This window comes from Pelodiscus sinensis, chromosome 31 (assembly GCF_049634645.1).
Source record: "Pelodiscus sinensis isolate JC-2024 chromosome 31, ASM4963464v1, whole genome shotgun sequence".
Lineage (NCBI taxonomy): Eukaryota > Metazoa > Chordata > Testudines > Trionychidae > Pelodiscus > Pelodiscus sinensis.
Window position 1 is genome coordinate 9,765,075 of NC_134741.1, and position 23,520 is coordinate 9,788,594.

General features: G+C 54.5%; 2 protein-coding genes across 14 annotated transcripts in view; one reads left to right on the forward strand and one right to left on the reverse strand.

Moving 5' to 3' along the window:
- Positions 1 to 4,768: 4,768 nt before the first annotated feature.
- On the reverse strand, positions 4,769 to 16,527 carry LOC142821496 (uncharacterized). The gene is made up of 8 exons (XM_075912597.1): positions 16,415 to 16,527; positions 14,545 to 14,822; positions 14,221 to 14,243; positions 13,412 to 13,527; positions 12,778 to 12,837; positions 9,340 to 9,540; positions 9,072 to 9,158; positions 4,769 to 7,723 (listed from the first exon to the last, which is right to left on the reverse strand). Exons 6-8 carry the CDS (start codon positions 9,524 to 9,526, stop codon positions 6,285 to 6,287), a joined length of 1,713 nt encoding a protein of 570 aa, XP_075768712.1. The 5' UTR covers positions 9,527 to 9,540; positions 12,778 to 12,837; positions 13,412 to 13,527; positions 14,221 to 14,243; positions 14,545 to 14,822; positions 16,415 to 16,527; the 3' UTR covers positions 4,769 to 6,284.
- LOC142818187 (zinc finger protein RFP-like) overlaps positions 15,269 to 23,520 on the forward strand; it is a 42,147-nt gene continuing 33,895 nt past the window's right edge. For 2 of the 13 annotated variants that reach the window (XM_075912572.1, XM_075912573.1), the window contains exon 1: positions 15,269 to 15,556. In XM_075912572.1, the coding sequence (XP_075768687.1) occupies positions 15,529 to 15,556 (28 nt within the window). In that variant the 5' untranslated portion in view covers positions 15,269 to 15,528. Of the gene's footprint in view, positions 15,557 to 22,027; positions 22,162 to 22,328; positions 23,043 to 23,520 lie in introns of those variants that run through there. The other 11 variants (XM_075912571.1, XM_075912569.1, XM_075912574.1 and 8 more) reach the window with 8 other exon arrangements.

Below are 23,520 nucleotides of genomic sequence, written 5' to 3' on the forward strand. Positions count from 1 at the left end.
GGCTCATTGCAGGTACAGGAGCTGCACTTATCTGGACACCAAAGAAAGCCACAATAGGCGAAAAGGCTGTAACGCTGCCTGGCTTTGAACCAAGAACCCTTTGGGGAATGAGGCAAACTTGATAAACTCTACACCACAGAAACAGCTTTGAAGGGGGCTCTTCTATACTTAAACTTGGACAAAAATTCTGTTACTAACTCTTTGGCCAACTCAGATTGCTGCAGGGCAAAGGAATTCTCTGTTATTAATTCTGTGCCCTCAGGAAGGGACCAAACAGGAGGAGATTGGGCCCCCATCTGGATCTCCAACCCAAACACTGAGACCCAGGGGTTACCAAGCCAGATCATCAATGTTTGCTCCACTTCTCCTTCTCCATCACTTTGCCAAACCTCAAAGGCAACTCTACAATCCAAGCGGCTGGGGGAGATGTGCATGTCAGAGCCGCTGCCCACTGAGCTGTAGCTTTCTGTGCCCAAGGAGCCAGACACCGCCAGAGCTGGAGGGAAATGGGAGTCAAAGGTGTTGTCTGGGACCATAGAGTAGAACCATTTTATGACTGCTTTTTTGTGTGCGTTTGTTGAGCTTGGTATGATGGCTTAGCTGGTTAAATCACTTTCCTTATCAGTAAAAGATCCTGGATTCAATTCCCCCGGGTGCCTTGTTGTAACCTTTGCTCACATTTTCCTGGGACACAGAAGAGGCCTCCCCAGGCCACCCATAGAACTGCTGGTTCAGGAAAAGGCTGATTGCGGAGGAGTGTTGGGAAGAAGGAAACCACAAGCCTGGAGCAGGTGCAGAGGCTGCTGTACCTGGCACTGGCAAGGCAGGGCTCTGACTCCAATTGCTGGGCCAGGAGAGCCAGCATCACACACTCTTGTGATTCCCTGGGGGTGTCAGTGTCTAGAGATCCTGTGAGTGCAACCTCTGCAGCCACAGAGAGTAACTCTTCTCCTCCCTCCCTTGGGATGGGCAATGGCAACACATGGAGCAGCTGGGAGAAAAGTCCCAGAGAGCGGACCCATGGCTAAGCTGCCCAGGCACCTGCCAGGTTCGGGGGAGGTGAGGGAGGCAGCCCCTAGTGGTGCCTGGCCAATATGTCTGCTCTTCCCACCATCCCGCCTTACATAACTGGAATTGGCTTCCTTCAGTCGAGCTTGGCCATGTCCCACAGTGAGAAGCCAAAGGGAGCAAAGAGCAGATGTACTGGAAGCTGGTGGGGATGCCCTCTAGGTTTGATTTAGTGAGTCTTAGTCATTCCTCCCTCGAAGGAGGAGAGCAGCGTGGACACACCCTGTGTGAAAAGAAGGGAAGAGGACACTCCTGTCACTGGGGAACAGGGTGCATGGATCCCAGTCTTTCTTGCAAAAAATGGAACAGCTGAGCACTTTGCAGAGAACAGGCCAGAGCCCTGCTGGGAGGAGGCTCTGGCCATGGACTTTCCTCCCCTCTCTGTTACCTCCTGCACCTGGGGCTGAAAGGGATGCTGGGTGCCCAACAGTTCTGCCCAGCTGCCCTCCCCAGTGGGAACAGAAAATGCTCATGGAAGGGCTCACACATTGTCCCCAATGCACTGGCCTGAGGGCCTGAATTCTTGCTGCCCCTGGGTGCACCCAAATGCCCCTTCTGGGGGGGCAGGTTCCTCAGCTCACACCCCTCCTGTCTCACTTGGTGCCATGAGAACAAAGCTTGCAAAGGGGTTTGAATTCCCTCCATCTCCCCTTCCTGCAGCGCTAAAAGAAATCCTAAACCCGGACATTTCTCCTGTCGCTGGAAAGATGTCCCTTTTATGGGGTACAAAACAGTATACAGCCTGGCTAGCTCAGTTGGTAGAGCATGAAACTCTTAATCTCAGGGTTCAAGCCCCATACTGGGTGAGGCCCTTCTTTAACTTACAGTCTCAGTTTGCAAACAATTCACTCTCAGCTTTCACTAGGGTTTTAGAAAGAAAAAGTCTAGTCCTGGGGTCCAGCTTTAGTAGAACCAGAGAGAGAACAAACTCCTCAATACTAGCTATATCAGCCCAGCGAGGAGAAAAAATAGCCCTCTGCCTGCTGATTGTCCCATCAGCTTCTGTAGCTTCACCTCCTTCCACAGCAGCTCCAGCTTTGAGCTACAAATCTCAAGGGGCTGGTGAGGAAATGAGGAGCTGGCAGCTCGGTTGAGTCGCTTCCATGAGAACAAGAGGTGGAGAGTTCACAAGGTGTATTCCTCTCCCCTGCAGAGCAGGGTGTTAGAAAGAGCTAGGAACAGAACAGTTATCCAAGTTTCACTACCAAGTTGTGTTTCTGGTGTGAAGTGGTTATCATGTTTGCCTAGCATAGAAAGGTCCCTGATTAAAAGCCAAGCAGTAACACAGGCTATGTCTACACTTGCAGATTCTTGCGCAAGTATTATGCAAATGAGGCTAAGCGTGGAATATTGCCAAGCCTCATTTGCATACCTAATGAGCCACCATTTTTTTCAGCAGAGGCTCTTGCGTAAGAAGGAGCATCTACACTGCCCCTTCTTGCGCAAGAAAAACCTTCTTGTGCAATGCTGTTACACCTATTACTTTTCAGGAAGAACAGCATTGCGCAAGACAGTGTAGACGCTCCTTCTTATGCAAGAGCCTGAGTAAGACTGAGTAGGGTGAGCAGAGCCCCCCCCCCACACCCCTTTCTTCTGCCAAAGCTGGTGGGGTGGGGTTGGTTGAGTGGAGGCAGAGTCCTTTGCCTGTCTCAGGGCATCTCAGGCTCCTTGCATCCCAGGAGAAGAAGGGGGCTCCAGGTGGAAGGAAAACAAACAAAACTAGTTCCAGTGGGCATGGGATGGGGCTCTAGTTTGGCCCAGATGAGTCAGGAGTGTCTTGCGCAGGTCCCATGGTGTAAGAGGCAGCACTCCAGACTCTGAATCATACAAGCTGAGTTCAAATCTCAGTAGAGCCTGCTGTGGCTGGGCTAGTTGCTACAAACCCCTCAAAATCCATCTTCTTTGGCTTCTTGTCCTGTAGGTTCCATAGAGAGGAATTTGTGCCCAAGTCTGAGAACACCTACCCCTGTGTCTGGCAGTCTGTGAGGGGCTGGGGCTCTAGAGATGCAGGGTCAGGCCTACATATGGCTGTACCTGTCTACATGTGGCAGCAACAGAGAGTCCTGAGTGCAAAAGGCTGAAAATTCAGCATCAAACCTGCCCCCTGCTGTGGGCCTGTAAGGTGACCACAACACTGCAGTGCTATTTTGGGGTACAGAGATACCTGTAATAACTATCCTGTGTGTTGTGTCCCCTGATTTTGAAATGCAATGGGCTCACTATTCCAATGTCCCTGTGAACCTCATTCCATGAGGCGTAAGGGACATTTCAGAACAGCAGGTTATTTTGATATTTAGTGCTGTGTAGACACTAAAGCGTATTTGAAAATAAGATCAAATTGACATCTTCTGTAGCTTGAGTCTCTGAGGCACACAAGAAACTGTAAAAAAGCACAGAACCCATGGGGAGATAACAAGGGGCTTTGTCACAAAGTGGAAGGCATAAACACAATTTGCCACGTAAACCCCCGTTTCTTGCATATATTCAAAATCATAAAATGCATAGTCCTCCCCCTACTCTGGAGACAAGATATTATACATGTAAGACTCGTGGCCTTCTACGTTGTCTGTAAGACCGGTGATGGAAGGGGGTAGGGTTAAGAGCAAGGCCTAAGGGAGGGGTGGGGCATCTGTCAAAACAATACAGCGATGAAACTTATCAAGGTGTTTACTACTGATACAGCACTTTCTGCAGGCTGCCTTCCAGGCTCTGCAGGAACCCAACCCCCAGGGCTTCTTGGAGACCTTCCTCAGGTATGTCAGGGAGTGACTACAGGACCTGGACATTGCCCACAGCACTGCAGGAAGCTACATGGCACACACAGCACTAGCCTAGTGCAGAGTCAGGTTGGCACATTTGTTTCTACCCTAGAGCCTAAGGAGATCACAAAATCCACTAATTCTGGAACCCCGGGAAAGTAAATCTGGCCTATGGGAAGCCCTGAACCTCAGTCCTCCCTATCTCTTCCCTTCACCTTGTGAATGCCAGAAGAGAGAGGTGTCTCATCATTGAGGGCTGGGGCTTTGGGGAGGAGTTTTTTTGCTTCTCACTTGTGTGTTCTCCAACTGATTTTTCTGTGGGTTAGTGGCCCCCAATGCAAAAAAGGTTTTCCACCCCTGCAATAAATAAAAACATTGATTTTTTCATATGTATTGGACATAAATATTTTACTTAATTTACAATAAAGTTTGATCAACTAACATGAGTTAAAAGGTTTAATCTCTTTAATAATTTAAATGCAACTCCCCAGATGCAGCCCTAGCAAAATGGCTTGACTAATTATGTAATTAACAGTGAGTTTCCATTAGCAACAGTAGTGTACAGAAGGTTTACAGAGGGCAGGGCTGTGATGGGCCAGGCCGGGTCTGGGCACTTCTGAGGGAATCCACTCAGGGCAAATTGCTCAAACCCAGAACTGCTTACAGCCCTTGACTGGAGACCTTTCTGAAATAGGCCACAAACCAGTCACACTGAGCCCTTCTTCTGCCAGTCCAGCCCACAGGAACCCTCATGAGCAAAACTCTTCAGATACCCCAGCTCTTCCTGTGCCACAGTCAGCCCTGGGCTTACACGCAGGTGAGGGGTTATACAGCCCAATCTCTCACCCAGAACAGATCCACATGGTTCCAAAGAACCAGCCATGAATCCCTGGTCAATTTATACTATAGATCTTACCCATAAGATCACAGTGGACCAATCGTTTAGAATCTAAAGGTTTATTAATACAAGAAAGAAAAGGTTGAGAGTAAGATTGTTAAAGAGAATACATTATATACATCAATCAGCAAGTTCTTGATGCAGGATCTTAGTGGAGATGTTACAAACTGCTAGCATAAAAGTCTTTGGCGTACACTGTACGTCAGGATGGGTCAGCAGTCCTTCCCGTGTCCCTGTCCTTAGCAACGCTGCATCTGGGATAAGAAGCAAGACTGAAGACAAGCTGGAGCCCCCCTCATAGCATTTGATATTAATTTTTGGTGTCTCCCAAGCTGGAGCTAATCACATGGTCAAGTGTCCTGTCTGTTTCATATGCCAGCAGCCACTGTGGCATGGCTGCTTTGCAGCTTTCCACACTCATTCCCCAGGTGTGTATTGGCCACCCGGAGAGCCATTGTCCTTGGAGCCGTACAAATTAGCATAGTCACTCATTGGACATTCCGTCTTCATGACAGGCAGTCCATACATAGCATCAGCAGAGCCCATATTCATAACTCCCCATACTAACTCCAAACAAGCACATGAATACCATACATAGAATGAGCACAACATAAGCTTTCGTTTGACATCTCACATGGCCAACTTTGTACCAAATTTGGGGCAAACAGTTCCCCGTGATCACAGCAGTTATCTGTATGTGCACCTTAAAATCCAATAATGTGACAAAGGCCTAAAGAAAGGGTTGGGGTTTTGAGGAAGGATCTGGGATGCAGAAACTAGCAGGTGTTAAGCCTGGCCAGGAATAAGGTACAGTATGTGGCCAGGAGAGACGGTGCAATAAAAAAGGAGGCTGTCAGAGCAAGCTGGGGGTGCTAGCTGCTGGGGGAAAGGGAATTGAGGAGATTGGGAGGGGGTATCCGGGGGATGACAGCAAATATTACCTGGCTTTGGGCCCCCTTGCAGCAGCATCTCCAGCCACACTGTCCTGGTCACTCCAGAGGAAGGCTCTGCTGCAGCAGCAGCCACACAGACTAGGACCGGCCCTGAACACTGGAGGCACCACTGCTGCATGCATTCAGTCCAGGGCTGGAGGAGTTGCTGCTGCAGCCATGCAGCCCAGGACCAGCCCCAGAGGCACCCTTGACATGGCCATGTGGCCCTGGAGGCCAGAAGTGCAGTGGCAGCAGTGCCTCTACTGCCAGCCTCAGGTTGTGTGGCAAAGACTCAGCCTAGCACTACCTCCTCTCTAGTGGCTACAAAGCATGAAGAGGGGGTGGGACTTAGCTCCTTCCCCCTCAGTACATCTTCATTTGGAGGTGGTGCCTGTCACTGCCTTGTGGACAGGATCAAAGCCTTAGGAAGGCTGGATTCTGCCAACACAGAAAATTTTGCTCACCCCCACTATAGGGTTTCTTACCTGCATGGGTTCAACTATATGCAACAAGGCTTTAACTCTTGCTATAGCATTTCCTAAAGTCAGACCAGTTGAAGGATTTCTCTCCTGTAAGAGTTCTTTTATGGATAACAAGGTACGACCTCTGACTGAAGCTTTTCCACAGTCAGAGCAGCTGAACGGTTTCTTGCACGTGGGTTTTCTTATGTCTAACAAGGTGTAAGCTCTCAATGAAGCTTTTTCCACAGTCAGAGGAGCTGAAGGGTCCCTCTCCTGTGTGGGCTCTCCTATGGCTAACAAAGTGTGACCTGTCACTGAAGCTTTTCCCACAGTCAGAGCAGCTGAAGGGTTTCTCTCGTGTGTGGGCTCTCCTATGGCTACCAAGGTTTGACCTGTCACTGAAGCTTTTCCCACAGTCAGAACAGCTGAAGGGTTTCTCTCCTGTGTGGGCTCTCCTATGGGTAACAAGATTTGACCTGTCACTGAAGCTTTTTCCACAGTCAGAACAGCTAAAGGGTTTCTCTCCTGTGTGGGCTCTCCTATGGGTAACAAGGTGTGACCTCTGACTGAAGCTTTTCCCACAGTCAGAGCAGCTGAAGGGTTTCTCTCCTGTGTGGGCTCTCCTATGGGTAACAAGGTATGACTGCCGACTGAAGCTTTTCCCACAGTCAGAGCAGCTGAAGGGTTTCTCTCCTGTGTGGGCTCTCCTATGGATAACAAGCTGTGAACTCTGATTGAAGCTTTTCCCACAGTCAGAGCAGCTGAAGGGTTTCACTCCTGTGTGGGCTCTCCTATGGATAACAAGGTCTGATCTCCGACTGAAGCTTTTCCCACAGTCACAACAACTAAAGGGTTTCTCTCCTGTGTGGGCTCTCCTATGGGTAACAAGGTGTGACCTCCGACTGAAGCTTTTCCCACAGTCAGAACAGCTGAAGGGTTTCTCTCCTGTGTGGGCTCTCCTATGGGTAACAAGGTGTGACCTCTGAGTGAAGCTTTTCCCACAGTCAGAGCAGCTGAAGGGTTTCTCTCCTGTGTGGGCTCTCCTATGGATAACAAGGGTTGAGGTCTGACTGAAGCTTTTCCCACAGTCACCACAACTGAAGGGTTTCTCCCCTGTGTGGGCTCTCCTATGGCTACCAAGGTTTGACCTATCACTGAAGCTTTTCCCACAGTCAGAACAGCTGAAGGGTTTCTCTCCTATGTGGGCTCTCCTATGCCTAACAAGGTGTGACCTCCGACTGAAGCTTTTCGCACAGTCAGAGCAGCTGAAGGGTTTCTTTCCTGTTTGGGCTCTTTCATGTTTAATAAGTGTTGCACAGTCACTGCAAGCACAAGGTGAATGTTGATGAGGGATTTTCTTTTGAACAGTTTCTGTGTTTGTTTTCAACCTTCTCCTCCTGTGACTGGATTTATCCTGTCCCACTCCTGGATGGTTTCCCTGCTGCCTTTGTAGGCTATGCTGACTCATACAGGTTTCCTCTTGCTCAGGACTCTGAGAAACATGCCATTCAGATCTTCCCACTAACATCCCACATGGAGCCATTCGCTCAGGTCCTTCCTCCTGAAGACTCCTCTCACTGTTCTCATTCAGCATCTTATCACCTGCTGGGATAGAAAGAGAAACCACACAGGAGTCATTCCCTGTGCTGAGCTGAAATAAAAAATTCTGAATGGTGAACAGAAAATGGGGGAGACACCCAAAGAATGGCTGGAAAGATACAATAATCCTAAGCTGAGTTCACCCTGCTCCCCCATAACTCTTTCCCCACCCAGCACTCTCAGACTGGAGTTGAAGAAAGGTTGAAGGGCCAGTCAGACTTGATGAAAACACACAATCAACATCTGCTATGCAAACACAGAAATTGGTTTGAGTCAGTTTAGCTGATTTCGCTCCTGTGTGGGTGTCACTGATGATCTCCTCTTCCTCACAGCCTTGGAGATCTGCAATCTGCACCTCTTCCCTTTGCTCCACCCAAGAGAGCACATGAGCTTTGGAGCCTGAAAATCCTATTTGGGGAGCAATTAACCAAGTGATGATCTTTAACATTAAGGTCTGTGCCATTGCTGCTGTCAAAGCCAAGACCTGAGTCTCCTACCCAGAGAGGCTCCTTCCCAACCTTCCAGAGACTGGTCTCTGGCTGGTACAAGATCCCAGGACATACTAATGCCATACTCCCGCTGCACCACTACCATGTTGGGAATAGCCCAGCTGACTCCCATGGGGAACTGAGTGCTCTGCTGCACTCTTGGAGGATACAACTCAGTCTCCCTTAGGGCCTGTTCCATACTTGGGCAGGACTGCTCATATGGGGAATGCTCTAGGACTTTCAGGCCTGACAGACACCCCTATCCAGGACTCATATTTGAGCTGCCACAGGTGCGGTCACTAGGGCTGAGAGAGAAAGGATCCAGCAGAGTTCTAGAGCGCTATGGGCTCTACCCACAGAGTTCTTGGTTTGGGGCTAGACTTGCCCTGCTCTTGGGCTCAGGTGCTCTACTTGAGCCGGAAGGAGGCAGGAGAAGTTGTTTGATCAGGAGAATGAATCCTTGGCTGGCCACTTCAGACCCTGCCTATGCTCCATATTCCTGATCCTGACTGACTGTGCCTGGGTGCCCACAACAGGTGTCAGTCCTGCAGACAGCCAGGGTAGTGCCGGCCTGTTCCTGTGGCCAGCCAAGGTGGAGACAGGCTGGGCTGCTTCTCTGCTGCTCCTAGATGCTCCTGCAGCTCAGCTCCACTTCTGCAGCCTTGGTTCAACTCTGCCAGCAGCGGCAGCTCTCCTCTTGTGGCCAGTCGGGCCTGCCATTTGGTGCCCTTCTGGCTTGCACAGAATCTACCAGAGGCAGGGAAGGACTCTGAGTTGGCACCTTCCTTCCAGGAGCTCAGCACAATAGCATAAGGGGACGCTACAGACACTAAGAGCAGCTGCACCCAGCCCCACAACTCTGGTACCTGCCGTTCCTGCGTAGGCCCTTCCACTAACACCTCCAACCAAGGCACGACATGGATAAGATGGTGGGAACCACAATGAGACCTTGGCTGTGGAAAGAGCAGCACCACTATTATGTCACTGAACCTCTTCTCACACAGGAGCCAGGATTACTGGGGCAGATACTGCTGATATTGGGGATTCAGGCAATGAAGGACCCTGAACCAAACCCAACCCAGCTGCTCCAGAGCCCACCCAGCTTCTGTTCCACAAGGGGATAGGAATCCTCACCCAGCCAGCTCACAGCCTCATAGTTCTCCTGCATCACATCCCTGTATAGGGCTCTTTGGCCCGGGTCCAGCAGAGCCCATTCCTCCTCAGAGAAATACACAGCCACCTCCTCGAAGTTCACCGGCTCTGGCACGGCCATTTCCTGTCCCTGGCTCTGCAGGTCAGGGGCTGAGCTGGAGTCAGACATGGGTGTTCTGCAGCCTGGCGGGGAGAAGGGGAATCGGAAATATTTCAGAAGGGGCTTTAATCCTTTCCACACCCCAATTCTGTCCAGACTCTTTCCCTGGTGAAAAACATGCTGGAATCTGCATTTTTGGGTAAACGTTGAGTCTAGCTATTCCATAAACTCCACACACGAGTTAGATCTGAAAGCCATATTTATTTCTCTCAATACCTGGCTTGAGTTACATTACTTTGCTCGCAACAATGGGATTCAGTTCTCAGCACCCAGTGTTTCTCCTAACAAGCCACATATTCATCTGCCTGAACGTGGACATAGGTTTAATTTAATTTGGGCTGCAGTATTTATAATCTTTAGTCTTCATGCATTGATTTGCAGCCCAAACTTCAGATCTGTCATCTGACACAGACTTTATAAATCCGCTCCATAACAGAGAGGAAGTGAAGTTAATATGAGCATTCAAATGCATACTATTAAACATGTGTGCAGAGAGTGTTTGCAGGATAAGACCTTAAAATTCATGGATTCATGGCATCAGAAGATATCTTTAGCCATGCAGTCTGTCCCCTTTGCGGCACAAGCCATTACACTTAGCCCAGCTACCCAGGCACTAAGCTGTTTCCCCACAGCATGTTTTCCAGAAAGTTGCCTAGTGTTGATTGGAAGACATCAAGACATCAAGAGATGGAGAACTTTGCTCATTTGTTTCAGCAGCTAATCCTCTTACCCATCAAAAAGTAAGCCTGAAATTTCTGTAGCCTGAAATTCTTCGGCTGCAGCTTTCAGTCATTGATTCTCACTGAACTGTATCCACTAGACCAGGGGTGGGCAATTCATTTTGATTGGGGGAGGGGGAGGGCACTCCAAGATTTTGGAAAGTGGTTGAGAGCTGCACTCTTCCAAGATATCAAGCAGGAAATACAGCATATGGGATGGACATTGGGAGAAGAAGGGAGCTTTGGGTAAGGGGTTGGGATGCAGGAGGGAAAGAGGGGTCTGGGAAGGAGTTTGGGTGAAGGAGGCAGTGTGATTTGGGGCACTGGATTAGCAACTCCTCATGAGATATTTAAAGTAATTTAGAGAAACAGCTAAGTGGACAAATAAAGAGACGAGGGTTACTTGGATACAGGAAAAGAACAAAGAGTTTGGGTATGTGGAGTGGGAGGCAGGAGTAGGGGGCAGAGAATTAGATGGGGAAAGGAGAGGTTGGGGTGCCAGAGTGTAGCCAGACAGCCCCCCCCACATCTCAAACAATCTTGCTTGCCCTCTGAGATGTCTGTATACAGAGCAGAGAAGGAACAATAAGAAAATCAGCATAGCCATCAAGCTTTGATCTGCTTTGATGCGAGACCAGGATATGCGAGTGTTCTCTAACTCTGAGTAACAATTAAGGAAATAAGCTAAGCTCGAGGCTGCAAGAAGTGCCCGGCTGGCACCTATGTTGATTCGAACACACACAGTCCCTGGGAGAGGAATTTCCCACTGAGAAAAGAATGCCCAGTACTTCCAATTTAATCATCTCAACTCTCTCTTACAAGTGTAAATTAAGTTCACAACTTCCTTGTAAGAACTGGTGTCACAAAAGACAGACCAGCACAGTTTGGCATCATAGATAAGAAAGAGAAATACATGACCCAAAATGGGTAAAAAGATGGGTCCAGCACACACTCACTTTGAGTGTCAATCTGCTCTCTACCTGCTGGTCGGGTTAGGTGTTTGACCTCCCGAGGTCCACGGGGACACCCACCTCGTATTTTCGTCTTTCCAAGGAATTGAGGGACCGATCCTGGCCTGACACGCTGGGACCGAGTGACGCAGAAAGGGATAAAAATTGTACCTGTATGTGTCCTTTTGTTTTAGTGCATGCATAGAATAGAGCTCTTTAAAGATTAAGCTGTCATTTGGTACCATTATTTTCTATTTTCTATCTTTATTTTCTTTGTAACCATTTTTTTTTAAGATCTATATATCTATATATATATATATATCTATATATATATATATATTTGCCAGCAGTTAAGAAATAGAACAATAGCCATTGCAACCATATGATTTATAAGCTTCCTCACTAAACCTGTAACTGTTTAAGCTTTAACCTGACTCCTTCAGTTGCTGTAACAGAACCAAGCACAATTTAAAAGAACTTCAGCCGGTCATAAAGGGACAGTTATAGGAAGAGCTTGGGCATTTGGATCTGTGTCACTCCCAGGTGACAGGGTCCACTGGGGCACTTCTCAGCCTTTCCTGGGCTGCCCGCTGCAAAGGAACTCTCCCCCTTCCCCCCCGTGTTCTAGCAGCTAAAATCTGAAGTGTAATAAGCTCTTCCTACAACTGGGGCGTCTGTTAGCCTGTTTGGCTACCCTCTGTGACGGGACCTCGGTCCTAGCAGTAAAGTCACAGACGTTAAACTCTCGGGGCTCCTTTCAGCCTTCTGGGCTGCCCGCTGCGACGAGACTTCGTGTCTTAGCAGCTAAAGACTTAGGAGACACACCCACACACACTGCTCTGACCGTTGGCTGACACAGACGCAAGCTTTGGCCAGGAGACTTACCTGAGTGACTCCTGACCAGCAGCCAAGCACCTCTCTGAGGCAGGCAGGGAGCCTGCTCAACCCTCACACCTGCTGCGGGGCCATGTGGGTGTGTGAATAACGATAAGCCAGACGGGAGGGGGCACAGTGCTTTCTTTCTGGCCAGAAACCAGCCAATGAGATTGTCCTGGGGGTGGAAGCAGTGCCTGTAGCCTTCCCGCTTCACCTCCGGTGAAGTGGCTTGCAGGTGGGAAGTAGCAAGTATGGAACTAGCCCATGGCTCACCAAGCATCAGTGGGCTGCATTTGATGGCCTGGAGAGCTAGATAGGCTGTATTTTGCCCAGGCCTGCACTAGACCGAAGAGCCCTTGCGTATCCAGCAGATACTCGCCATAAACAAACTGATACCGTGGAAGCCAGTCAGCTCTCAGCCTATTTATTGTTTGAAACCAACCCCATATTGAAACTGACTGAGCAGTGAAATCTGAGCCTGAAGGTGCTGTCTGTTGTGTGCTTTAACTTCACCCCTTTAGCATCACACCTTGTAGATCAGTGTTTCTCAAAGTGTCTGCAGGTCCCCATGCAGCACCCCTGGAGCTCCTCACTGATCACTGGGTGAGATTTAGGGCTGTGAGCACCGTGGTCGCTGGGTCTGGTTGGTAACTTCAATGACAAGCCCATGAAGATGTGTTCTCATCATTTAAAAAATTTCCACCAGCAAACTCACCTTGTCTGAAAGCTCCCAGGGATTTTCCTCTTGCTCTCTCCAGTGCAGAGGGCAGAGTGTCTGGTGGGGGAAGGGATAAGAGAGGTGAGATTCCAGGCTCTCATCTTTATAATAATGTCCCCGTGCTGAACTCTACATTTCACTTGTATCAGAGACCAGACAGACACACATTCAAGTGTTTAGTATGAGAAGGTCTGAAACCTTCCATGTCCTGTCTCACTTGGGCACCTCCCAGCAATGGAGCCAACATCTCTGCAGCCTCATGCCTGCCCCAAGAGACACAAACTGAAAGTGAGATTTACTTTTCCCTCCTCATCCCCTCCCACCTGGTTTCTCTCAGTCACTTACCACCTCTTGTCATAACCTAGACCTGTGCTGGGGCGAAGACATTGCCATGACATTAACTTTACCTATGTGGATCCCTTGACACCAACGGGAGGCTCAGAGTTTGCAAACCCCTGACTCTATGTGCAAGCAGTTGACTCTGTTTGCTCAGTGCCTCTAAGGAGAGCAGCATGATGTGGCCGTCATTCTCCATGTGGGAATTGAGGCAGGGGAAGGTTGGCTTCAGAGGCCAGATTCAATAGTTTCTAATAGTTAAACAACTTTCCTCTACTCCATCTCTTCTAGGTACCTTCGAATTCCCTCAGAGTCTCCAACAGCGCAGTCGTTATCTGGGAGAAAGAATGTACTTGTTCTTCCAGTTCAGGGGAAATCTCCACTGGCAGCTGGAACTGCCCTGTCTCACACCTGAATAGAAACAATTCCATGTGATTCTATTTCATTTACAGATGATAAGCTATGGCTAGGAAGTCTCAGCTCTAACAGGCCTGGAGTTATAATTCCTTAAATTCCCCCAGCCTGAGAGCAGGGGCAACACAGCCCATGGCTGTGCAACCTTCCCCTGAAAGGTTCCACTGCTCACCTCTGGCCCGGAGAGACCAGCTGGGAACAAAAGTGGAATTGAGTCTCAATGGCCAATTCACTCTTTGGCCTCCAGGCAATGAGGGACAGCATGTTCCCAGGTGAAGGGCTGCAGGAATCTGCCTACTAGGAACCAGACAGACACCAGCTTCTCCCTCCCCTGCTCCTTCCACACAGGTCTCTAAACTTCCCTCAGGTAAGACAGACTCTGGGTCCCTGCTGCCCTGGTCTAAATGTGCCCAGTGCCCAGCAGTGACAGACCCATATTCCAGCCCCACAGTCCTGAGGCAGCTAGTCCCCAGGGAGGTGACAGCTCTAGGAAATATCTGAAGTCAGACTGTGCCCCTGAATGGGGAATTCCAGAGTCTGCTGTGCAAGGGTTAGACCCTCAGAATTAAGTGAGTCAAAGGCATTTCTGTCCAACATCTGGCTGTAGAGCCCTGGGGAGACGTGGTGCCAACATCAGCTCCAATCTCTTTCCCTGCGCTGTGCAATATGACAGGAGTGCGAGCCACCTACCTGCTCAAGCTGTTTCTTACGTTCTAGAGAAAAGAGACAGAAAAGAATCTCAGCTGAACTGGACACACACAGGGAAGGCATTTTGCAAATATGGGGGAGAGATGCCCTGATCTGTCACCAGGGCCTTAGAGTCCATGGGCTAATGGGGCTTTGCCATCTCTAATAGCTCTGTGCCTGTGACTCTGCAAAGCACAACAGTCACTCACATGGCAGCAATGCACCCGCCGAGTTACACCCAGATCTAACGGCTGGACCCCAGTGCTTGTTATTCAGGAGCCTCCCTTCCCTGTGTGGGGAGCTGGGATGTTTCTCCCTCAGTCTCACCTGCAGAAATTCACTCTCTGGCTTCTGACACGTCCCCTCCAGCTCACTGATCCGCTCGCTGAGACGGAAAATCTGAGCGGAGAGTTTCCCGTCAGCGTCAGTCTGGAGTCTCCCAATCTCCTCCTCCAGCTTCTCCAGCTGGGCCAGCAGGAGTCGCTCTTGTTCCTCCAGGAACTGCCGCAGCTGCTGAAACTCGGCCACAATCTTCGCCTCTCGGCTTGTGTGGAGCGTGAGCGTCTGGAAGCAGCGACAGCCAGAGACAGACGGGCCGACGGGCCCTGCGCGGAACGTGCAACATTCAACCACAGAGGGGGCAGCAGCGAGCGGCCTGAGGCCTCTGCCCGGCCGGAGCAGCCCCCCCCCCCCAGGCAGCACAAGAACGTGGGTCACAGCCCCCCCCCAGCCCAGCTGTGCCCCACCCCCAACTCGCACAAGATATCTGCAGCCCCCCCAGCCTGTGTGAGCCCCTCCCAGAGCCCCCTCCCCCACTGAGGCCCTGCCCCACAACCCCCGTCGGCGGGACACAGGCGCAGCCGCCCACCCAGCAGCTGCCACTCCACAGACACGCGGGGGGGGGGGGCGGGTCAGGAGCGAGTGGCGGGGCCCCCCGGCAGCCGTCCCCCCCCCTCCGCGAAACTCGCGCATGCGCAGCGCGGGGCTCACCCAGCAGCAGCGCTCCACAGACCACGTGGGGGAGGGGGAGGCGGGTCAGGAGCGGGGGGGGGGGGGGCGTGAGGGGGGCGGGGCTCTCAGCCGCCGGGAGCAGCGGGAGCGCCCGGGAGCCAATGAGGCGCCGCGGATGGAAACACACAAACAGCCCCGCCCCCCGGCAACGCAGAGCCCCGCCCCCGGGGGCGCTCCCAGGGCTCCCCCAGCGTTAACTACCCGGCCCCGCCTCTCGAAGCAGCGCGGCGAGTAACGGCCCAAGAATGGCCTGAGGGCGCGCGGCGGGGAAGCACGAAAACCCGGCCCCGGCCGCACGGAATGGAGGGAGTTCGCGCATGCGCAGAAGGTCAGTGACACTGCTGGGAGTCCGGCGCCAGGGCTTAGGTCATACCGGGAGCTTCCTCGGCTCGCCCCAGTCCCGAGGGGCGGGGCTCCCCCGGCCAGAGAATGATTCCGCCTCTGGAAGCCGCACGCGGGGGCGGGGGCGGGGGCGGGGCGAGCACACGAGAAACGGGGCATTTCTCGTAACCCTGGGGGAGGGGTCGAGAAACCGCAGCAGCCTCCCCACCGCTACAGCCCCGCCCCCAGGGAAGCGGCCGGGGGGATAGTCACGTGTCAACTCCGTCACGCGTGGGGTGGGCGGGGGAGGCTCCACCCCCGAAGCTCCCAAACCCGAGCCCCGCCCCCGAACCCCCCCCCTTACCCGCGCGGAGGAGCCGGGGGCGGGGCTAGAGAGCTGCTCCCCCAGTTCAGAAACATTCCACCGCCCGCTCCACAGCCCCGCCCCCCCGGCACCCCGAGCCCCGCCCCTTCTCACACCCACCCCGGCCCCCCAGCCCCGCCCCTTCACACACACACCCCGCCCCTCTTCCCGGCACGTCCCTGGCTGCTCTGCCCGGCACCCCCGGCTCCTCGCGCTGCATCTCCCAGGCTCTCCCCCGCGCGTGTCCCGGGCTGCCGGGCCGCTCCCCCCCCCCCCCCCCGGCGGGCCATGGCTCCAGCTCCCCTGCCCCAAACCCTGTCAGGACAGACACCGGCTCCCTCCCCCAGCCCCCGACACTCTGGTTTCTGCCCATCCCAAAGGAGCGTTTGCCCCAAGTCACTGGCACCTCCAGGCTGAAAGCAAACCCAGCGCCTGCAGCCAGTCCTATGGCACCGTCATGAACGATTTACTGGCCCAGAGAAGGGAAGGAGAGTTACTCACAGTGAACGCAGCAGCCGGACACACGCACACACACACGGTGCTCTCCTGCCTGGCCCAAGGGAACAGAGGCGCCTCCTGTGTCCTGTAGCACCAGCCTGCGCCAGGGAACTGCACATTCCTCAGTTTGTGCCCAACCCGCCCCCCACCGCCATCCCCCTCCCTGTCCCACCCCCCTGTCTAAGCCTGGGAGAAAGTTCTTTCCGCCTGGCTCGTCCTTCCCTCCCCCAGAGCTCACACTGATAAGAGGGTTTGGGGCCGGCTCCTCTTCAAGGGCAGCTGGAGGAGGGGAGCAGCCAACAGAGTCTTATGCTCCACGGTGGCTTGTCTGGTGTCTGGAGCTCCCTGTGCCAGGCAGGAGATGTCCCCCCCCCCCGTCCCCTGGACACACCAGGGTCTCACACTTGGCTCTGCCCCTCTCCTGGCCTTGGGCTTCTCCCGGTGTCACAACAAACCCTCGTCCAGTCCCTGAGAAACACCGAACCCTCCCCCAGCGCCACAGGCACAGCCAGTCCCAGGGGTCAGCACCGGCAGCCACCCCCCGCTCCCCTCGCATTTCCCAGAATCCAGCCTCTGCCCCGTCTCTGCCGGTCCAATGCCTGTTTTAACCACATGGACACCCCAGGGAGCCAGCTGGCTGCCGACCCAGCTTGTGCCAGTGCTTGGGGAGGTCTGGGGCCTGGACAGAAGCTGGCACTGGGCTGGGCAGTGTCACACAGGCCCTGCATGTCTGTGGTGAGTGGCCGTGTGACACACACCGCACACTGACCATCACGGGGAGCCATGTCACAGCGCTGGACAGGCTGAGGAATCCCTTCCCAACACAGGCTCTTGGCCAGAAAATCTCCCCTTGTTCCTCACACCAACCCGCCCCATTGCCAGGGCTACACCCACTGACACCCCCCCAGCACAAAGTGTCTGTGCTGGCCCCACACCTGAGCCCCCTGCCCGCTGCTCTTATTTCAGTCACGTCCCCGCCCGCCTTCCCCTCGCTGTGTCTGCGCCAGAGTCGCACCTGCACCGGGCTCCCCAGAGGCTGCAGAAGGGAAATAAACCCCCATGCGCAGGTGGGAGGAAAGGCCTGGGGGCCACATTCACCGGCCCTGAGGAGCTGAGACCGATTGCCAGACACCTCACTGACCAGCACCTGCCCAGTCACAGGACAGGCCAGGACCCACCCAGCCTGAGCTGGGCCCGTGGGCTCCCTGGGCAAGGAAAGGGGAGAGATGCCCCCTCAGAATGGGCCCCACACACGCCAGCGTGTGAGCAGGGAGCCGCCGGAGCCAATGGGAGCCCCCCACAGAGTGTGTGGCCTAAGCCCCGGCTCTCACAGAGTTTGGTGCCTAATTCCCTGCTACAGGCAGGTGCTGAGCTCGGCCTAGGAACCCCCCTCCTGGGGCCAGGCAGCCCAGGCCCCTCGCTGCCCCCTGGGCCAAGGAGCCAGGCTGGGGCCTCACACACCCGGAGTGGGCAGAGGAGAGGGTGGGGCCCACCTGAGAGCTTCAGCCCCCAGGTTAGCCCCTGAGATGTGGGGTCCTCATCCCTCCTGTCTCTGCCCAGTGGGGAAACTGAGGCAGGGTGAAGCCCCTGAGCTGGCATGTTCAGCTCTTAGCATTGGGGCAGCTGAGGGGTGGGGGCAGGTACGGCCGCATTAGCTGGGCCAGGGCAGGACAGGAACCACTTCTGGGCAGTGCGGGGATCAGGGCTGACCAGGGAGGCACCCTGGCCCATCCCCTCCTGCCCCCTCCCCACACCCAGTTTCTCTAGAGCCTGGCTGGTGTGGCTGTCCCACAGTCAACCCTGCTGCTCTGCATGGTGCAATCATGGGGCCCAGGGCAAGGGAGCTGCTCAGGTGTGGGGAGCAGATTTCGTGTGGATGGGGGGCCTGGAGTACAGGGGGAGGGATGGAGGATGGAGCAGGCCATGTCTGGCTTGGGGAGAGGAGGCAGAGCCTCCCCCAGCCTTCCCCACCCGTCCCCACACATAATTTCTGGTCCCAGCATGGCCCTTGGAGCTAAACGTTTGCCAAGTCCTGAAATAGCAAACGTGAGTGTTCAGAAGGCTCATCCCCTTCCCACCTTTGAAGTAGGAATAAGAGATCCTCCGGAATAGGGCTTTATTCCGGAGGATCGGGCCAGTCTAGACGCTCTTTTCCGGCTTATCTACAAGCCGGAAAAAAAGCGGTGGACATCTTTATTTAAATCCCGCGGGGGATATTTAAATCCCCCACGGATTTCCCTATTCTGAAGTTTAAAATTAGCATGCCCCTTTCGGAAAAGGGGCCAGTGTAGACGTAGCCTATGTGTCTGTATGTCCAGTCGTCTTAATGAGCTCACTCTGCAGGTATTGTCTTGGATCTAGCTCCCAGACCTTCTCCACCCTGGCAACTGCTGCTGGAGATGCTCCCCTTTCATTCTCCATTCACACCTCATTCATTTCGACAGGGCAATCAAGGAAAGGGGAGGGCTCAAAAGACATTTTTTCTTACTAGATCTATATATCTTAATACAAAGTTATAGGAGAAATGTTACAGAGATTCTATAAGAACACTTAACAGAGATATATCTAAAAGGATAAGATCTTAATACAAAGTATAATATTACAGGGATTTATCCACAATCTCTCCCCAGCTCACCTCCTACCCCACCCCATCACTGTGTTCCTCCCATTGCCACCTCCTGCCTCATCTTACCTACTGCATCCCCCCAACTCACCTCCTACCCCACCCCCTCACTGTGTCCCTCTCTGTCCCACCCCCTCACTGCATCCCTTCTCATTCTACATCTTGTCCCATCCCTGTCACTGCCTCCCTCTCCACCCCACCTCCTGCTCCTCCATGGTACGGAGAGATGGATAGGCAAGGCAGGGTGGGGAGGCTGTTCCCCTCCCCAAAGAGCCAGGTGTGGCCTGGTCCCTCCCCTTGTTTCCCTGGGGCTCCACCCTCTATCCAATCCCCCCTGAACACACACCCGCACAGCCCCCTAGGATCCCCAAGTCCTACTGAACCCCTCTATGCCAAGGTCCCTGACTGCCCCTTTGGGACCCCAGCCTGCTACCCATCCTGCCATGCTCTTGGCCCTGTGACCACCACGCCTGGCCCCTGCTTCCTGTTCAGCTCCTTCTTCTTGACCCCCACCCATGGGAATCCCACTACCACCTCCACTCCCTGCCCCTGGATTACCCCCAGAATCTCCACCCCCTCTCCCTGTGCACTGCAGGCCCTGGTTCCAAACGGGACACTGTACAAGAGGGCTTACACTTGTAAGAAAAGAGCGTAGCTCATGCGCAAGAAGCCCTCTCTTACCATGCCGTACTGTCAATGTTCTTGCGTGAGAGGGGCAAGCAGTGTGGACGCTCTGTGGATTCTTGTGCAAGAATGGCCGTACTTCTGCAAGGACCCTCCAGTGTCGACGTAGCCAATGAGTCCTGTGGCACTTTATAGACTAACAAAACTATTGGAGCATAAGCTTCTGTTGGGGTCACTGGGCATGATCCTAGGTAACTCAGGGGAGTGGAAGATCATGAGAATCGATGAAGCGCCCCCGCTCTAAGCTCAAGTACCCTAAAAGCACCCCCCCCTTCCGCCCCTTCTCCTCCAGGCATAACTTTTCTCTGGCTTGCTAATAGCTGGGAACGGCAAGACCTTGAAGTTGCCTAGTTACTATCAGTGGTATAGAAGAAGAATTCAGATATGTCTCTGTAGAGGGGAGGGGGAAGAGGAGGGCTGGCAGCATGTCCCAGCGTGGGAAACTTGCTACAGTTCACTATTTTCCTGCAAGTAAACAACCTGGGTATATAAGGAGGGAAAACTGCTTACGTTGGTGCGCTTGATCTGAGATGTCTAGTCTCCTGGCACCTATTTGAGCGTTCAAATAAACTTTTTTTTGCTTCTCCACACGGGTGTGTTTATTGGAGCGTGCATACCGGGCACCGAACCCAGCTGTTGCCCCCCTCGGGCACCCCTGTGTTGGCAACACTTCCATGAGCAAAGACCATGTCATGATGCATGTCGTGTGTGTGTGGGGGGGGGGTCTTGTTCCCTGCTCTTGCTCTGCCTCTTCCCCTGAGTTCTTGGCTAAAGAGTTGATAACAGAATATTTGTCCAAGTTTAACTATAGTAGAAAACAAACATCAGCTATGAATGCCCCTTGGTGCCAGTCTGGGGAAGGGAGATAAGTAAGGCCAGGCACCTGCTGAACCCTTGTGGCTTGGCCCCCTCTGCCCTGGGAGGCTGGCATCTGGGGCTGGCTCTTCCTGCTGCCTCCTTGTGTGACTGGCCCAAGGAGGAAGCGAGGCAGGAATGGGGCAGAGGAGGAAAGCCAAGCTGATACGGGCAGGGCAGAAACTCAGCGCCTCAGTGGGGCAAGCAAAACCTCCCTCTCCTTTGTTCTGCCAAAGCCTGTGGGGTGGGGCTGGCTGCATGGAGGCAGAGTCCTGTGTCTGTCCCGTGCATCTTAGCAGTGAGGGGGTGGGCACGAGGTGAGACATGGAGTGACAGAGTGAGGAGGTGAGGAGGTGGGATGGGGAGGGAGGGAGGGAGTGGTGTGAGGCAGGATGCTGCGGCGGGGAGGGGGGTGCACTGGGTATCAGAAGGGGATGAGCATGGTGCTAGATCAGGGCTTGACAAACTTTTTGATCCAAGGGCCATGCTGGAAACAGAAATGGGGGGCAGAGGGAGCAGGTCAGGGAGCCTGGGGAAACCTGTGGCTCCCCTGCTAAAGCCCGACATGTCCTGGCCCAAACCCCTCCTGCCCCTGTACTCCAGGCCCCCATCCAACTCCCATCTGCTCCCCACACCCGAGCAGCTTCCCTGCCCTTGGCCCCATGACTGCACCATGTCGAGCAGCAAGGCTGGCAGTGGGGCAGTCTCTCCAGCCAGGCTCTGGGGGAACTGGGTGCGAGGGGAGGGCAGAAGAGGAGGGGTTGGGGGTGCCTCCCCAGGGAGCATGGTCAGTGGCTAGCCCTGCTTGCTGCGCTGCCCAGACACGGTTCCTGCCCGGCCCTAGCCCAGCTGATTGGGAGCACATGCCCCCCCCCCGCTAGCTACCTCAATGCTAAGAGCTGAACATGCCAACTCAGGGGCTTCCTCATGGGCTGTGCAGGGGCCAGGCCAGCAGCCAGGTGGCTCCCTGGGGTGTCCATGTGGTTAAACAGGCATTGGACTGGCCGAGAGGGGGGCAGCCGCTGGACTCTGGGAAATGCTGGGGGTGGGGGTGGCTGTGGGTGCTGACCCCTTTGGACTGGCTGTGCCAGGAGTTTGGTGTTTCTCAGGGGCTGGACGAGGGTTTGTTGTGACACCGGGAGCAGCCCGAGGCCAGACAAGGGGCAGAGCCAAGTGAGAGACTCTGGTGTGTCCAGAAGAAGGGGGGGTGGGGAGGCATCTCCTGCCTAGCACAGGAAGCTCTGGACACCAGACAAGCCATGATGGAGGAAAAAGACTCTGTTGGCTGCTCCCCTCCTCCACCTGCCCTTGAAGAGGAGCCGGCCCCAAACCTCTTATCAGTGAGAGCTCTGGGGGAGGGAAGGACGAGCCGGGGCAGAAAGAACTTTCTCTCTCCCTGGCTTAGACAGGGGGGTGGGGCAAGGAGGGAGGGAGGGGGATGGCCGTGGGGGCGGGTTAGGCGCGAACTGAGGGAATCTGCAGGCTGATGCTACAGGACACAAGGAGGTGGTTCACCAGAGGCGCCTCTATTCCCTTGGGCCAGGTAGAAGAGCACCGTGTGGGGGTGTCCGGCTGCTACGTTCGCCCTGTGAGTAACTCCCCTTCCCTTCTCTGGGCCAGTAAATCATTGGTGATGGTGCCATAGGACTGGCTGCAGGCGCTGGGTTTGCTTTCAGCCCGGAGGTGCCAGTGACTTGGGGCCAACGCTCCTTTGGGACGGGCAGAAACCAGAGTGTTGTGGGGCTTGGGGAGGGAGCAGGTGTCTGTCACTCAGGCTGTCCTGCCAGGGTTCGGGGCAGGGTTCTCTCGACTTGGGTCCATCTTTGTGGCATAAATGCTGTTGTGTGCACCAAGGCAGGTGCAGATGTGCACCACACATAGAAATAGGAGGCTCAGGCTGGTCATAGGAGGCTGGTCACGCCTCCCCGCGTGGCGATTGCAGGGAGACCCGCCTGGGGATTTCATGCCCCCGCCAACCTCCCATCTCGGGCACCGGCCCCAGCCCGGCAATGAGCCCCTCCCCCCCTTACAGGCGCTGCAAATGCCCCGCCCCGCCTCGCGAGGCAGCAGCCCCCTGGCCCGGGGAGCCCCGCCCGGCAGAGCGAAGCCCTGGGGCCCCTCCGCTGATTCAGCCCCGCCCCTCTCCCTGCCCAGGCCCCGCCCACCGCGCTGCCATTGGCCCCTGGGCGGAGGCTCCCCGCGCGCAGCGAACCCCGTTGCGGGCCGCTCCCTGCGGGCACTGGGGCGCGAATTGCGGAGGAGCCGTTGGTGCCGTTACTCGCCGGCGGAGGAGCCGAGGTGGGGGCGGGGTGCGGGGGCGGCCGGACGGAGCCCGGTTCTGTCCCCCGCCCCCCCCCGGTACGTTAATTAATTCCCTCGCGCGGGGGCGGGGCCCTGCAGGGAGGCGATTCGGGGCCGCGTTCCCCGCAGTAGCGGCGTCCGGACACGCTCCCTTCCCCCCGCTCGCAGGTAACCGCTCTCTGCGCGGCAGCAGCTGGGGGCGGGGCCAGAGCAGCCCCTGCAAACCGGGGAGTGTTATCCCCGCGCAGCTCGCCCCGCCCCCGCAGTGCGCCCGGCCCATCGAGGGGAGGGGCGGGGTTTCTGTGCAGCGCTGGGGCGGGGCGTCACACAGACGGAGGCGGGGCCAGGAGATGGGGGCGGGGTTCGGTACTTGCCTGGTTCACGCCTCCCCTGGCCGCACTTCCAAGGCAAAGGGGGGGAGGGGCAGTCTCCATGTGCAGCCCCTGCAGGAACGGCCCCAACTTTGGACACTAAACGCTAAGGCTACATCTACACTCGCAGCTTCTTGGGAGAGACATATGCAAATGAGGCTACTGTGAGGAATATTGCCCAGCCTCATTTGCATACCTAATGAGCTGTCATTTTTGCAGAAGAGGCTCTTGCTCCGGTAGGAGCTGTCTATGCTGCCCCTTCTTGCGCAAGAAAA